A 14785-nucleotide genomic window follows, 5' to 3' on the forward strand; every position below is an offset into this window, starting at 1 on the left:
ATGATCTTGATGAAGCCTGATAGAGCTAAATGTTCTGATGCCTTCAATGTTTTCTCTGTTGTGTGAAGAATTCAATAAGGACGTCTTCTTGAACAAAACAGCTCAGTGTTCTTCTTGTCCTGACTAACTGAAATCTAGATCTCTGAAGATCCCCCACAGCATATAGTGAGGGGCCATACAAAGCTGATCAGTGGTCCTTTGTTAGACGTTATCTCTAGAATTTATTAAACTTGTGTGTGTGACCGGATCCAGTGAGGTCTGGAATTTGTCCAGCCAATCCATGACGGGTGCCGAGTGTTCGTGATCTTTTGTGATGGCTTAGAACAAACAAACGTCGGAGCTTTTATTGTATTGGAACAATCATTTGATGTGTACATAGTGCCCCTCATGTGACTTTTCTATAGTGGTGAATCCTCCATCTCATTCTTCATTAGATCTCATTCACCTCACTGAGTCACAGTTTTCATTTTGTCTTCTTTTTCTTTCCATGAATACAAATCATCGACAGAGACCAAAGATGTTCACCTTGAAGAAGTCCCTGTTCCTGGTTTTCTTTCTGGGGATGATCTCCTTATCTCTCTGCAGGCATGAGTAAGTATGTGTGAGCTGAACTCCGGGCAAATAACTAAACACATATATGGGAGTATTTTACCTACCAAAGATTTTGTATATCTGTCCATCCAGCCCAGATTCAAACAGCTCTGCCCTACAGCACATCCCTACCTGACAGGGCAGGAGAACTGATTTCTCCCTGCTGCAGTTTACAAACACTTACTTATCCCTCCTCGAGCTTGCAAACTGCACAGTGAAAGGAGAAGCAGAAGACTGATGAGCTCCTCTCTCTGTCACTTTGCTCTCTCCTCCTATCACTGCAGCACAACTGATGTATTGATGATTACAGAGCTGCATTAATGTATGTCCTTTATATCTGGCTGGAGTTCAGGTATTTGGTGTACGCCAGTAAAACGGGGAAATGTATTCAGGTTACACATCATCTCATTGAGTCAACTCCTTAGCTCAGCCCCTTCCCTCCTTACATGTCATGTCCCCTTCTGGGAGTGTCTTATCAATATCTGTGCTGTCCCAGCTCCTCCATCCCTCCCCTCACCCTTCTACATAATCTTTTCTGTAGCTGCTGGAGGAGCTATAGAATACTGTACAATGTTATGTGAGTGACAGTTCTGTGTATATTGGGGCTACTAGCATCTCATCCAAGATGGCGGCACCCAGCACATGTTTTTGGTACCTACACACGGGAGGATTTTACAGGTAAATAACTTCAATAAAATCCATTCAATGACCCTATAAAAAGACTTTTGTTGACTTGAATGGTCTGGTGACAGGGTCTCCTATAGAGTCCAGGGGACATAGTTGTCCAGATCAGGTGAAGATATCACGTCAATGGAAACAATTGAGATCCCGGGTGTGGAAGGATCATACCTCAGTAGGGATCAGACCCTATATGAAGTCCTGAGGCAGATAGTGCCAGTTCTGAATCCGCCCTCCACACGTCCAGGAGGACATGAGTCTAATATCCAGCTTATCTGCATCTTACCTAGGATAAGGTGATGGGAACTCCTGATACGAATATGTTGACATTCCCTCTTCATGCTTCCTTCTAGTTGGGTCCACTTGTTGATGAGAAAGTTCTGTGCCATAGTGCAGAACATATCAGAATCTTCCTGCTGGCTATTCAATAAAGGATTCCAGTCTGTGGCCTCCCTCTGTGCCATATTCCTCCTAGATGTTAGTGTTGCTCAACATGACCTAAAATGAGACATTTTCTGTCCCCAGTGAAATCCTGCTTGTGTACAATGATCAATGTTGCTTTGTTTGACCAGAACTGTGTCTTCTCCTAGGAGCTCCGCCCATGAAGAGTCCAGCAATGATCCCACAGAGGAGGAAAATGCAGCCGGAAATGAGGAAAGCGTAGAGAAAAGAGGCTGGGCCAGTACACTAAAGAACGTTGCTGGTGGATTGTGTAAAATTACTGGGGCTGCTTGATTGTGAATTGGAATGCTAAACAGATGTCTAATAAAAAAGCAAAATTAATTCAAAATGGCTCCAATACATAATGTAAAAGGCTTTGAAACTGATATGAATATCTCTATCTATCTATCTAATTATCTATCTATCTATCTATCTATCTATCTATCTATCTATCTATCTATCTATCTATATTACCTTTTGGCTTATTTCTGATTTTTGCCATGTGATTCTTCTGTAATTTTGGACATCTGAGATATTTGGAGGGACACGATCAGTATATCTGAGTTGCTAAAAAGTCTCTATTAAGTCATAACAGACATCTGCAGTTGACCAATTAATAAATCTGATACCAATTCCATATCTTAGATGTTATCACTATAAATGATGATGTAATAATGTAATAAATCAGATGAGCTACAGCATACATTTGGTGTCTGTGTGTGTTGGTCTCCAATATCGCGATATTTCATCATAATTTGAGCCCACGGGTTATTGGGGAGCTGGTTTTGCACCTGCACTTAAAATGTATTACCCGGACAGTGTGATGGGTTTTCTTCTTTTTTTCTTACTGATGAATCTTCTTTAATTGGGGACAACCAATTCTGACTTTCAGATGACACCACTAACTCTTAGATGACACCACTCACTCTTAGATGACACCACTCACTCTTAGATGACAACATTCACTCTTAGATGACAGCACTCTATCTCAGATGGGACCACTCTCTCTCAGATGGGGCCATTCACTCTTAGATGGGACCACTCACTCTTAGACCAGATGGGATCAGATGGGACCACTCTGTGACGGACTCCAGTACTCAGGATGAGTATGTCCGCCGCTGTATTCTTCCTTGCTCAGGAGATATTGCAACCCGCTGATATTTAGCTCCCAGTTTCCCCAGTCACTAGTCAGGACCAAGTTTTTCTGCTGACACAGGAAAAGCGCCACAGCTTCCTGCAGCCATGGAAGCGCTGGCCCAGTTCGACAATCATGGTCCTGCCCAGGATATGCTGAGAAGGAGAGTCGCTTTGTTCCGGGAAGTCTGGAGGGAGACTCTTCAATTGGAGCAGCACTATTGTGGCAAGCAGGGCCGGTGCAAGGATTTTTTCAACTCAGGCGAAGGTGCATTTTGCCACCAATGGCACGCATTCTGCATTGCGCTGTATAATGTACTATTGCTGGGAGTTGTAGTCCTCTATAGCTGGTGGTATTCTCCATTGCGCTGTATAATGATTATACTGCGCAATGCAGATTACCACTGACCAGTTATAGAGGAACTACAAATCCCAGCAATAATATATTAACCAGCCTGTATAATGTATTATTGCTCGGATTTGTTGTTCCTCTATAGCTGCTGGCGTTCAGCATTGTGCCGCTGTATTATACAATGCACAATACAATACACAATACAATACAATGCAGCATACCACATGCACTTTGTTACATACCGCTCTATATTACTGTCTTCACGTCCGCTCCCACTTCAGCCAGCTCCCGATCCCGATTCCCGATACGAGTCCGATGTGTCTGGTCTGGGGTGGGTCACCATGAGAGGGTGAACCGAAAACGCCTCCTCGTTCGGTTCCACTCCAAATCTGTGCAGCAGCAGACTGTGCTCCGGGCGGCTCCCGAGTCCCTGAACAGGTCGCCGTCGCCTCCAGGATGACGACGGACTGCTTGCTGGTACGTCCGCCCTTTGCTCCTCCTCCTGCAGCCCTCGCTCCCTCACAAATGGCTGAGCAGCCAGGGGAAGCAGGGGCGGGGCCACTTACGTCACTCACTGCCGTCACTGACGTAGGACGTAGCCAAGAGGACTGCTCAGTGGCGCTTCCCCATAACGCTGCCCTGGCCCGAGAATCGATATTGACAAGTTAAACTGTCTGAGACTGCCTGCACTGGTCAGCGCCGCCGCGGCCGGCGGGGACTCGTCCTTCAGATGCCGCCCGCAGCGGCAGCCTACACTGATCTCGATCGGACAGCCGGACTTATGCCGGCGACTGTCACTGCCCAGCAGACTTTTCCGCCCCTGTTCCCTCGCGCCCTCAGGCAGCTGCCCATGTTAAGTTCCCATCTTACCTAGGATAAGGTGATGGGAACTCCTGATACGAATCTGTTGACATTCCCTCTTCATGCTTCCTTCTAGTTGGGTCCACTTGTTGATGAGAAAGCTCTGTGCCATAGTGCAGAACACATCAGAATCTCCCTGCTGGCTATTCAATAAAGGATTCCAGTCTGTGGCCTCCCTCTGTGCCATATTCCTTCTACATGATGATGATGTTCCTCAACGTGACCTAAAATGAGACATTTTCTGTCCCCTAAGAAATCCTGCTTGTGTACAATGACCAATGTTGCTTTGTTTGACCAGAACTGTGTCTTCTCCTAGGAGCTCCGCCCATGAAGAGTCCAGCAATGATCCCACAGAGGAGGAAAATGCAGCCGGAAATGAGGAAAGCGGAGAGGAAGGAGACGTGGAAATAAGAGGCCCCTCTCTCAATAAGCGAGGTTGCATATATGTTTTCATTTTTCCTATCTGTAAATTAATTGGAAGTCATCTGATGTGCAGAATCATCTGCTAAAATGGGTAACAGATGTCTAATAAAAAGAAAAACATGTATGCAGTAGTTCCTTGAATTTACTTGAATGTAGGGACAACCAATGCACACTCTTAGATGACACCACTCACTCTTAGATGACAGCACTCACTCTTAGATGACAGCACTCACTCTAAGATGGGGCCACTCACTCTTAGATGGGGCCACTCACTCTTAGATGGGACCACTCACTCTCAGATGACACCACTCACTCTCAGATGACACCACTCACTCTTAGATGACACCACTCACTCTAAGATGTGGCCACTCACTCTTAGATGGGGCCACTCAGTCTTAGATGACACCACTCACTCTTAGATGACACCACTCACTCTTACATGGGACCACTCACTCTTAGATGACACCACTCACTCTTAGATGATACCACTCACTCTTAGATGATACCACTCACTCTTAAATGACACCACTCACTCTTAGATGACGCCACTTACTCTAAGATGACACCACTCACTCTAAGATGATGCCACTAACTCTTAGATGACCCCACTCACTCTTAGATGGGACCACTCACTCTTAGATGACACCACTCTCTAAGATGACACAACTCACTCTAAGATGGGGCCACTCACTCTTAGATGGGGCCACTCACTCTTAGATGGGGCCACTCACTCTTAGATGGGGCCACTCACTCTTAGATGGGGCCACTCACTCTTAGATGGGGCCACTCACTCTTAGATGGGGCCACTCACTCTTAGATGGGGCCACTCACTCTTAGATGGGGCCACTCACTCTTAGATGGGGCCACTCACTCTTAGATGGGGCCACTCACTCTTAGATGGGGCCACTCACTCTTAGATGGGGCCACTCACTCTTAGATGGGGCCACTCACTCTTAGATGGGGCCACTCACTCTTAGATGGGGCCACTCACTCTTAGATGGGGCCACTCACTCTTAGATGGGGCCACTCACTCTTAGATGGGGCCACTCACTCTTAGATGGGGCCACTCACTCTTAGATGGGGCCACTCACTCTTAGATGGGGCCACTCAGTCTTAGATGACACCACTCACTCTTAGATGACACCACTCACTCTAAGATGATGCCACTAACTCTTAGATGACACCACTCACTCTTAGATGGGACCACTCACTCTTAGATGGGGCCACTCACTCTTAGATGATGCCACTTACTCTTAGATGGGGCCACTCACTCTTAGATGGGGCCACTCACTCTTAGATAGGGCCACTCACTCTTAGATGACACTATTCACTCTTAGATGACGCCACTCACTCTTAGATGGGGTAACGTTCGCAGGGGATCCCGATCACGGCCCCTGCGTTCCAGCCTGGAACGCAGCGCCAGGAGGAGAGTCTCTACGGCTCCTCCGGCGCATCGTGACGTCATGCGTTCCAGCCTGGAACGCGGAAGTCATAGGCCATCCGTGCGCTCCAATCGGATGCAACGGCGGCCTATTTAAACACAGTCGGGAGGCTGACACGGCGGATCTGCCCTTCCTAAGCGCAAGGGAATTAATCATTGTACCACAACCAATTGACTTTTTGCAACCCAGAGACTGCATATCTTTTGTTGTTAATAATAGCGGGTAACATACCCTATACCTATACTTTATGATACATTATTATTATACTTTCTATACTGTGGCGCCTATGAAGCAATAGTAGCCCCCCTTTTAACCCCTTCCTCAGGAATATACGGCAGATGATGCTATAACCCCTAACTCCCCGTGAAGATTGGGAGTGACGCCAGGGGTTAAGCCTGACTAGCCGTATTAACCTTATAGGAACTCTGGTAAAAGGGGAGTGCTGTCTTACTGTCCTACCGCAGTTTCGATCCACAAAACCAGGGGACCAAGGGGGTACGTGACAGATGGGGCCATTCACTCTTAGATGACACCACTCACTCTTAGATGACGCCACTCACTCTTAGACGGGGCCACTAACTCTTAGATGGGGCCACTCACTCTTAGATGGGGCCACTCACTCTTAGATGGGGCCACTCGCTCACTTTTTGCTAGCATTGTTACCATGCAAGCAAAAAAGCCTTGGCACACTTACTGGGTATCAGTGTTGGTCTCACAGTAAGAAATCTTCCCGGGTTTGGAGAAAATAGGTGCTAATGGCAACACCTTAAAATATGCTGTACACAGACTGTGTAAGATCCCTAATTCATAACATAAGGGTGGTGGCATTAACCCAAGAGGGAGCCGCTAGGTCAATGGGTTCTTCTGCCGTGACCCAGTGATGACCTGCACTAGCTGATCCAAATCTCTCTGACACACCAGCACTATTTTAATGGATTTTATTAAAAGATGAAAGCCCTGCTGAATAAAGGTGGGCTAATAATCAGATTGCATAGCAATAAAACAAATACTGTTTGATGGTCAATACAATTGAGTATGGTTTGTTCCCCCCACCTGACTGCCTGTGAAATGGCCCAGCCTAAGCATTTTAAGTGCCCACAAGGGAACAATAAAACAACAATAAAACCTTCAGCGACATTACTAATGACAGTGTGATCTAACTGCTGCACACAGGCCCTGTCTAATCCCTGGCCAGTGGGATAAATAGTCCACTGTTGTTGGGGCTCTTAACAGGTGGAGCGCTCATTCATTAAAAGGACAAAGAGAGGTGGCCTCTCACCAATCCTGAAGGTCCAGGTGTGCCCTGAGAAGGCTTGGAGAGAGGTGTGAGGGGCCCACTTTTCAAGCCAGCAATGAAGAACGACGAAGGATGGAAATGGTCATTCTCTTCTGCAAGTCCTCAACTCTGGAACTGCAGGCCTCTGAAATGGCGGCCTCGTGGTCCAGCCAACACTCACCAGTAGCAGTGCTGTAAGGAACACATGGCCCTGGGCTTACTATCACACAACCTAGACCAAAGCACGGTCTCTCTGTTAGCAGCACCCAGAGCACAGAGGCTCACTTCACTACTTTCTATCCATTCTGATTAAGGCACACACAGCAGCACAGAGAAGCTGAATGCATATGTATTGACTCTGAAGGTATTGAAGAGCAATCATCGAGAACTTCTATGGACCAATTCTCCTAAAGAGGCCAAATTGATTCATAAGGACAGATTGCACCTTCGAGAAGGGGTGGTCTACCGAAGGGGCCCCTCTGACGGTTTAGAAGGACGCTTCTAAACAACTAATTTGGCCTCTTTAGGAGAATTGGTCCATAGAAGTTCTCGATGATTGCTCTTCAATACCTTCAGAGTCAATACATATGGATTTAGTGTGCATTGATTATGCACTACTGTTCTGATCACTGACAGTAATCTGTGCAGCAGCGTGTTCCTGTCCACAGAGTCAATGAGAGCCAGCAGTGGCGGTGGAGCAGGCTGGACCCGGCAGTGGAGGAGGAAGCGGGGCCCGTGGTCGGCAGCAGGGGAGGAGGCGGGGCCCGGTGTAAGCCGCCCAATTTGATATCTTCTGCCCCATGTGCTCCAAGATGGAGACTCTCATAGTTTAGAGTTAGGACCGCACTATAAGAGGTGCCTTGGCGCGGCAGTGCGGCTTACACATCCTTTGCAGAAGACGTGTATCCAAACCTCTGTCATTGTCCTTAGTGGTGAGACAAGTTGTTTTACATGCTAGTTTGTGAGTGTGCCATGATGCCTTTCTACTGTTCTACTGTTCAAAGCCCATTTCGTGTGCACCTTACTGTACAACTGGTAACAAATTGTTGAGTGCGTTTGTCGTTTGTTTTGCTTTACCGATTTGGTGCAGCGACGCATGGGGTTTCTCAGCTGCCAATGGGATGTGCGGGATCCCTTGTGTGTTTCTGTACCTTTAAGGAGGTGGGGCGTCCTCCTGACAAGCCTGCACCCAATTTGATATCTTCTGCCCCATGTGCTCCAAGATGGAGACTCTCATAGTTTAGAGTTAGGACCGCACTATAAGAGGTGCCTTGGCGCGGCAGTGCGGCTTACACATCCTTTGCAGAAGACGTGTATCCAAACCTCTGTCATTGTCCTTAGTGGTGAGACAAGTTGTTTTACATGCTAGTTTGTGAGTGTGCCATGATGCCTTTCTACTGTTCTACTGTTCAAAGCCCATTTCGTGTGCACCTTACTGTACAACTGGTAACAAATTGTTGAGTGCGTTTATCGTTTGTTTTGCTTTACCACCTGAGGGTGACCCTGCAGAGCCCACCATAGACTTACCCTCAGATGGGCTGTGTGGGATCTCAAGTGGGCTCTGCAAGGGGTATAATTAGAAATCACAGGGCCCCATACAAGATTTTGCTATGGGGCCCTGTGATTTCTAGTTACGCCCCTGGTATCAGGCCTCCAGATATGCTGACAAGAGGAGGCCAGGAATACAGAAAATTGTTATCTCATACTTACCGTAATTTTCCTTTCCTGGCCTATCTCATGTCAGCATATTTTCTGCCCTCCCTAGAGTGTCTTTTTTTCGCGAGCCAGAAGGAAATACGAAGGGGGGGCGGCTCAAGCTGATTTTAATTGGCTAGGAAAGGGTTCTCCTGGGCGGGATCAGAGCTGACCCATAGATATGCTGACATGAGGACAGGTCAGGAGCGGAAAATTACGGTAAGTATGAGAAAACCATTTTTCGGTATGCCCTATGGTCCTTTAGCTCCCTCTAGTGGTCATAATGTGATATTACATAAAAACATTCAAACCATTATTTTGAAGAAAAAAAAAGAACGTTTGGTTTGGCATATATTCGCATTGAGGGAATGTTCCATCCCTTTTAGGGCAAAGTGACGTTATACTCACCTCCCCAGTGCTTCTGTATGGTGGAACATGTGACCTCCTTTTATGATGCAGCGCTCGGGCCAACCAGTCCATTACTAGGCTGTCACATGAAAGAAAGGCAAAACTGCTCCCCCTGAGCTCCGTCACCAGCCAGAGCCTAGCAAAGGAGGAAGGTGTATGTAGTGTTTCAAGGCCGTGTCACCCATGTGCTAGGTCATACCATACAGAATAACACTTGTGCCATTGTTTTATTTCCCCTATGGCTGGACCTAGAGCAACCCAACCTATGGCCTGATATCAAAAAAGTATGTTAAGTTCCAAAGGAGGGATATCAAAAGATGGCTTACCATATATAGTATAGAGTGCCATGTGCATGTTCCCCTTTTGCTCACCGTGGTCCCTTCCTTTCACCCCTCTCTGAGGTGGACCCCTTCTCTGAGTCATGTAGTGATGTAAGGGGTCAGAGGAAAGAACCACATCGCGTGGTGGGTAAGACAGGCATTTGACTCTCCTAGGAGTATCATGTGCATGTCCCCCTTCTGCTCACCGTGGTCCCTTCTTCTGACCCCTCTCTGAGGTGGTCCTCTCCTGAGTCATGTAGTGATGTAAGTGTTCAGAGGATGGAATCACATCTTGTGTTGAGTAAGATAGGCATTCAACACTCCCGGGAGTGTCAGGTGCCTGTTCCTCTTCTGCGCACCATGGCCCCTTCTTCTGACCCCTCTCTGAGGTGGTCCTCTCCTCTGAGTCCTGTAGTAATGTGAGAAGGGGGGGGGGCAGAGGAAGGAACCACATAGTGTGGTGGGTAAGACAAGCATTCAACATGTAAGTGTTCAGAGGAAAGAACCACATCTCGCAATGGGTAGGACAGGCATTTAACACTCCCGGGGGTGTTCCTCTTCTGCGCACCATGGCCCTTCTTCTGACCCCTCTCTGAGGTGGTCCTCATGTAGTGATGTGGGAAGGGGTGGGGGGCAGTGGAAGAAACCACATCTCGTGGTGGGGCAGACAGGCATTCGTCACTCCCGAAACTTTTGAATGCTAAGTAGGGTAATGGTGACTACAGGGCTGGAAGAGAGAGAAGGGAGGAGCCACGGCCCACCAGAGAGGTAGGTATACCACCTCTTCTCTTGCAGGGAACTGGCACTTTGATTTTTTGGAGACCTGTCAGGGTCTCTTTGAACCTTGAGGGTTTGGTACAGATGATCCAATATTTTGTACTGATTTTTATTCAGGGCTGTAGGGAGATTTCATCTTCTTGTTTTTAAACAGAGATTAAATGATTTATGGTGAATATATACAGCAACTAGAATTAAAAGAACTCGGTTAAATACACAGCTGAAAAACACATTTGCAAGTTCGTCTTCTGTTGTTAGCTAAGATGTCCTCTCTTGTGGATTCGACTGCTATGTGAAGCCAGGTCCGCCTTCCTTTTAAAACCTTTCCCGCACTCTGTACAGGAGAACGGCAAGTCGCCGGTGTGAATTTTCTGATGGGAAGTAAGATTTGATCGATCGGTGAAACACTTCCCACATTCAGAGCAGGAATACGGCTTCTCTCCCGTATGAAGTCTTTCGTGGGTGACGAGCGAGGATTTCCGAGAAAAACATTTCCTGCACATGGAACAGAAGAATGGCTTTGTCCCCATGTGAGCCGCCAGGTGTTTAGTGAGAGTGGATCTTGTCGTAAAGCATTTACCGCATTCCGAACATGAAAATGGCTTCTCTCCCGTGTGAGCTCTATGGTGAACCGTGAGAGAGTGTTTGGAGGAAAAACACTCGCCACATTCTGGGCATGAATATGGCTTCTCCCCGGTATGAGTCCTCTGATGGGAGAGGAGACGTTTCCTCTCGAAAAAGCACTTTCCGCATTCCAAACATGAAAAAGGCTTCTCTCCCGTGTGAGCTCTGTAGTGTTTAATGAGTAAATGTTTAAAAGAGAAGCATTTCCCACACTCTGAGCACGAATAAGGTTTCTCTCCTGTATGAGTCATCTGATGGTAGGCGAGACTTTTGCTCTGGGAAAAGCACTTCCCGCATTCCGAACAGGAATATGGCTTAACCCCGGTGTGAGTCCTCTGATGTACGATAAGGTTGGGTCTCCAGGTAAAACACTTCCCACACTCCGAACACGAAAATGGCTTCTTTCCTGTATGACTCATCTGATGCAAAACAAGGTGGTCCCTCTGAGAAAAACACTTCCCGCATTCTGTACAAGAAAAAGGCTTCCGACCTGTATGACTTATCTGATGGGAGATAAGATGGTCACTCTGGGAAAAACCTTTCCCGCATTGAGAACATGAAAACGGCTTCTCAGCTGAGTGGGTCCTCTGGTGTGAAATCAGATGCTGTTTCTGAAAAAAACACTTCCCGCACTCAGAGCATGTGAATGGGTTATCCCCGGTGTGAACTCTTTCGTGTCTGATAAGATACGATTTAACTGGAAAACTTTTACCGCATTCGGAGCAGGCAAAAGGCTTCTCCCCAGAGTGGATCCTCTGATGCGTTGTGAGATGCGACCTTTTACTGAAACTTTTGCCGCATCCAGGGCATAAATAAGGTTTCACGCCTCTGTGAGTTCTCTGATGTTCCCGAAGGCCGGATCTCAAGCGGAAACAATTTCCACACTCCGAACATGAATACGGCTTCTCTCCTATGTGGTGTGAGAGGGGGTCTGGTGTCGGATGGAATTCACCGCCCTCATTAGTGTCACGACAGGAGCGGTCTGGAACACCGACCCCACGTGGGAAGGACGGATCTGTCCCACGAAATACAGGATGATGGTTTGGGGTAAGAGGAGAACAAGACGGGATGTCATCATCTTCTATGTCATCATCTGGAGAGGTATCGGGATGTCCTTCCATGTTGTCCTTCTTGTATCGCCCATCTGGAGGATATAGGAAATTAAGATGAATAAGAAAATATTAAAAACAACTTTTAGTTCAGTTACGTGTTTAAAAAAAGTATTTAAAGTAACTCCGCCTCTAAAAATAAGAATTAGACGTACAGCACTTGTCACTCTTTAGTGACATTTAAAGCGAACCTTGACCCCCTTTCACTAAAAATCAGCATGCAGCTCTTCACATTGATATGACATCATCAGTTAAACTTTTTTGCTTTTACTTACAATTACTGTTTCTCCACTTCCTGGTTGGGTGAGGCACTGGTGATGTAGCCCTGGCCCAACAGACGCATCCTGGCTACATCACCAGTGCCCTCCTGGGAACTCTCATCTGTATACTGCAAAATCTCAGGATATTTTTTTTGCCCTTCCAGGAGGAAGACACAGAGTTCCAGGAAGTGAACGGAGATGGATTACTTTGCCCTTAGTCAAATTGGCCACTTGAGGGGAGGAAAAGAAAAATAAGGCCAGAACTCTGTGTGTCCGCCACAAAGGAAAACTCCCCGTGTCCGCCACAAAGGAAAACTCCCTGTGTACACCACAAAGGAAAACTCCCTGTGACCACCACAAAGGGAAACTCCCTGTGTCCACCAGGAAAACTCTCTGTGTCCACCACACACTAAAACTCCCCGTGTCCACCACAAAGGAAAGCACCCCGTGTCCACCACAAAGGAAAGCACCCCGTGTCCACCACAAAGGAGAGCACCCCATGTCCACCACAAAGGAAAGCACCCCGTGTCCACCACACAGGAAAACTCCCCGAGTCCACCACACAGGAAAACTCCCTGTGTCCACCACAAAGGAAAACTCCCAGAGTCCACCACACAGGAAAACTCCCAGAGTCCACCACACAGGAAAACTCCCCGTGTCCACCACACAGGAAAACTCCATGTGACCACCAAAAAGGGAAACTCGTTGTGTCCACCACAAAGGGAAACTCCCCGTGTCCACCACAAAGGAAAACTCACCGTGACCACCACAAAGGGAAACTCCCCGTGTCCACCACACAGGAAAACTCCCCGAGTCCACCACACAGGAAAACTCCTCGAGTCCACCACACTGGAAAACTCCCCGAGTCCACCACACAGGAAAACTCCCCGTGTCCACCACACAGGAAAAATTATTGAAATCGAGGATGCAAGACCGGAAAAAGTGTTACATAGTTACATAGTATTTGAGGTTGAATAAAGACATTAGTCCATCAAGTCCAACCTATTAGGATCTCAGATACCTTTGAAGTCTGGTGTTGGCGGAGATTTCTACAAAGACTACGGACAGCAAGGAAAGCCAACAAATGGATCCTTCAAGAAATCTAGCCCAACCTTTCTCTAGAAGCCCAGATGACACTAGGCCTAAGCTGTCTTGTTTTGGAATTTAGTGAGAACCAACTTACTAGAAAAAAACAAAGGGGAAGAGGGCGGACAGAAATTAGGTGGATGGATACAGTCACAGGTATTACGAGCATGGTGGAGAAACGCCGTCCATATGTTCATCAGGAGTCAACATCTACTTGATGGGACTTAACAATATTATTAATAAAAACCCACCTATGCCGATCTCATGAATCCTCCCATGTTGTTCTTGCTCCTTGTTTGCTTTGATGTTTCTCTGAGTGGCTCTGCTGCCTTCAGGGCCTATGAATAAAGATAAGAGTTGGGTTGCCTCTGTAATAAGGTATATGAGTGACCCCTGAGAGTGTGTGTGGGGGGAGACTGGTCACGTCTCTTGGCTGGTAACACACAATGACATGATGTGAGGAGGAGAGGCGGAGTCTATTAGAGGCTGATGGCTCCTGACTCCCCCTACTAGACACATTCTGTCCCCCCATTACTGTCTACTGACAGAGGAGGGGGGAGAAGAAGAGATTGTTGTAGTGACTGAACAAGGAGAATCTGGGACTCTTCTCTGAATTTAGTGTTTATTCCTCACCTGTGTAGATCTCTGGAGGGATTTCCTCCTCCTCCTTACACAGCTCATCATTCCTCACGTTCATCCTTTCTTCATCCATATCTTCTGTTCTATATTTACTAATTACATCTTCCTACATAACCAACAAAATATAACAATATTGTAAAGTTTCTCGGACGTTAGTATTGTATTACACACAGCTACATGCTAACTACCTGATCATCCTGAGGGATCTCCTGATGTTCCTGAGGGATCTCATGATGTTCCTGTGTGGAATCCCGGGAATACAGAGGACATCTCTCTTGTGTATTTCTCTTACTTAATCCTCCTATAGGAAGCACTGATATCTAATGTATAGTGTTGATCAAACATAAATAATCTGTAAAACAAAGTTCTGCACTAGCCTGTTTCTCACCTGTGCTGATCTCTATAGGAATGTCCTCATCTTTAACCTGCACAAGTCTTACTTCTTGCTCCTCAACTTTGATATTTCTCTGCGGAGCTGTACTTTTTCCGTGTTCTGCAAATAAAGACAAGCCTATAACTCTGGCAGCATACTAGGGTCCAATCACTCTTCACGTCCCCAATAGTCGCATTACTGTCTACTGACAGAGGAGGGGGGAGAAGAAGAGATTGATGCCCCCCTACTGAGATGTATGAGAGACCCCGAGAGTGTGTGTGTGTGGGGGGGGGGGG

At 46.9% G+C, this 14785-nt stretch overlaps 2 protein-coding genes across 4 annotated transcripts in view; one reads left to right on the forward strand and one right to left on the reverse strand.

Moving 5' to 3' along the window:
• The first annotated feature begins 427 nt into the window (after nt 1-427).
• LOC108796640 (temporin-H-like) lies at nt 428-2936 on the forward strand. 3 transcript variants are annotated; one of them, XR_001941819.1, is made up of 2 exons: nt 428-591; nt 2927-2936. XR_001941819.1 is itself a non-coding variant. In XM_018568140.1 (2 exons), the coding sequence occupies exons 1-2, from the start codon at nt 488-490 to the stop codon at nt 2002-2004; spliced, it is 249 nt and encodes an 82-aa protein (XP_018423642.1). In that variant the 5' UTR covers nt 428-487. The 3 variants fall into 3 exon arrangements, 1 of the variants encoding a protein (XP_018423642.1); XR_001941818.1 differs by lacking the exon at nt 2927-2936 and adding an exon at nt 1934-1948; XM_018568140.1 differs by lacking the exon at nt 2927-2936 and adding an exon at nt 1860-2004.
• Nucleotides 2937-10623: 7687 nt separating this feature from the next.
• Nucleotides 10624-14785, reverse strand: part of LOC108796626 (zinc finger protein 208-like) — a 129685-nt gene continuing 125523 nt past the window's right edge. Inside the window, exon 10 of the mRNA XM_018568126.1 lies at nt 10624-11934. Within this exon, the coding sequence (XP_018423628.1) occupies nt 10653-11934 (1282 nt within the window). The 3' untranslated portion in view covers nt 10624-10652. The remainder of the gene's footprint in view (nt 11935-14785) is intronic.

Source organism: Nanorana parkeri, unplaced genomic scaffold (assembly GCF_000935625.1).
Source record: "Nanorana parkeri isolate BGI_ZX_2015 unplaced genomic scaffold, ASM93562v1 scaffold1142, whole genome shotgun sequence".
In the NCBI taxonomy this organism is placed as follows: domain Eukaryota; kingdom Metazoa; phylum Chordata; class Amphibia; order Anura; family Dicroglossidae; genus Nanorana; species Nanorana parkeri.

What these genes read in the sequence shown, in the direction of transcription:
- LOC108796640 (XM_018568140.1), top strand. Translation starts at nt 488, where the DNA reads ATGAATACAAATCATCGACAGAGACCAAAGATGTTCACCTTGAAGAAG. An exon ending in TTATCTCTCTGCAGGCATGA is followed by an intron (nt 592 to 1,859) that starts GTAAGTATGTGT and finishes GTCTTCTCCTAG; the next exon opens with GAGCTCCGCCCATGAAGAGT.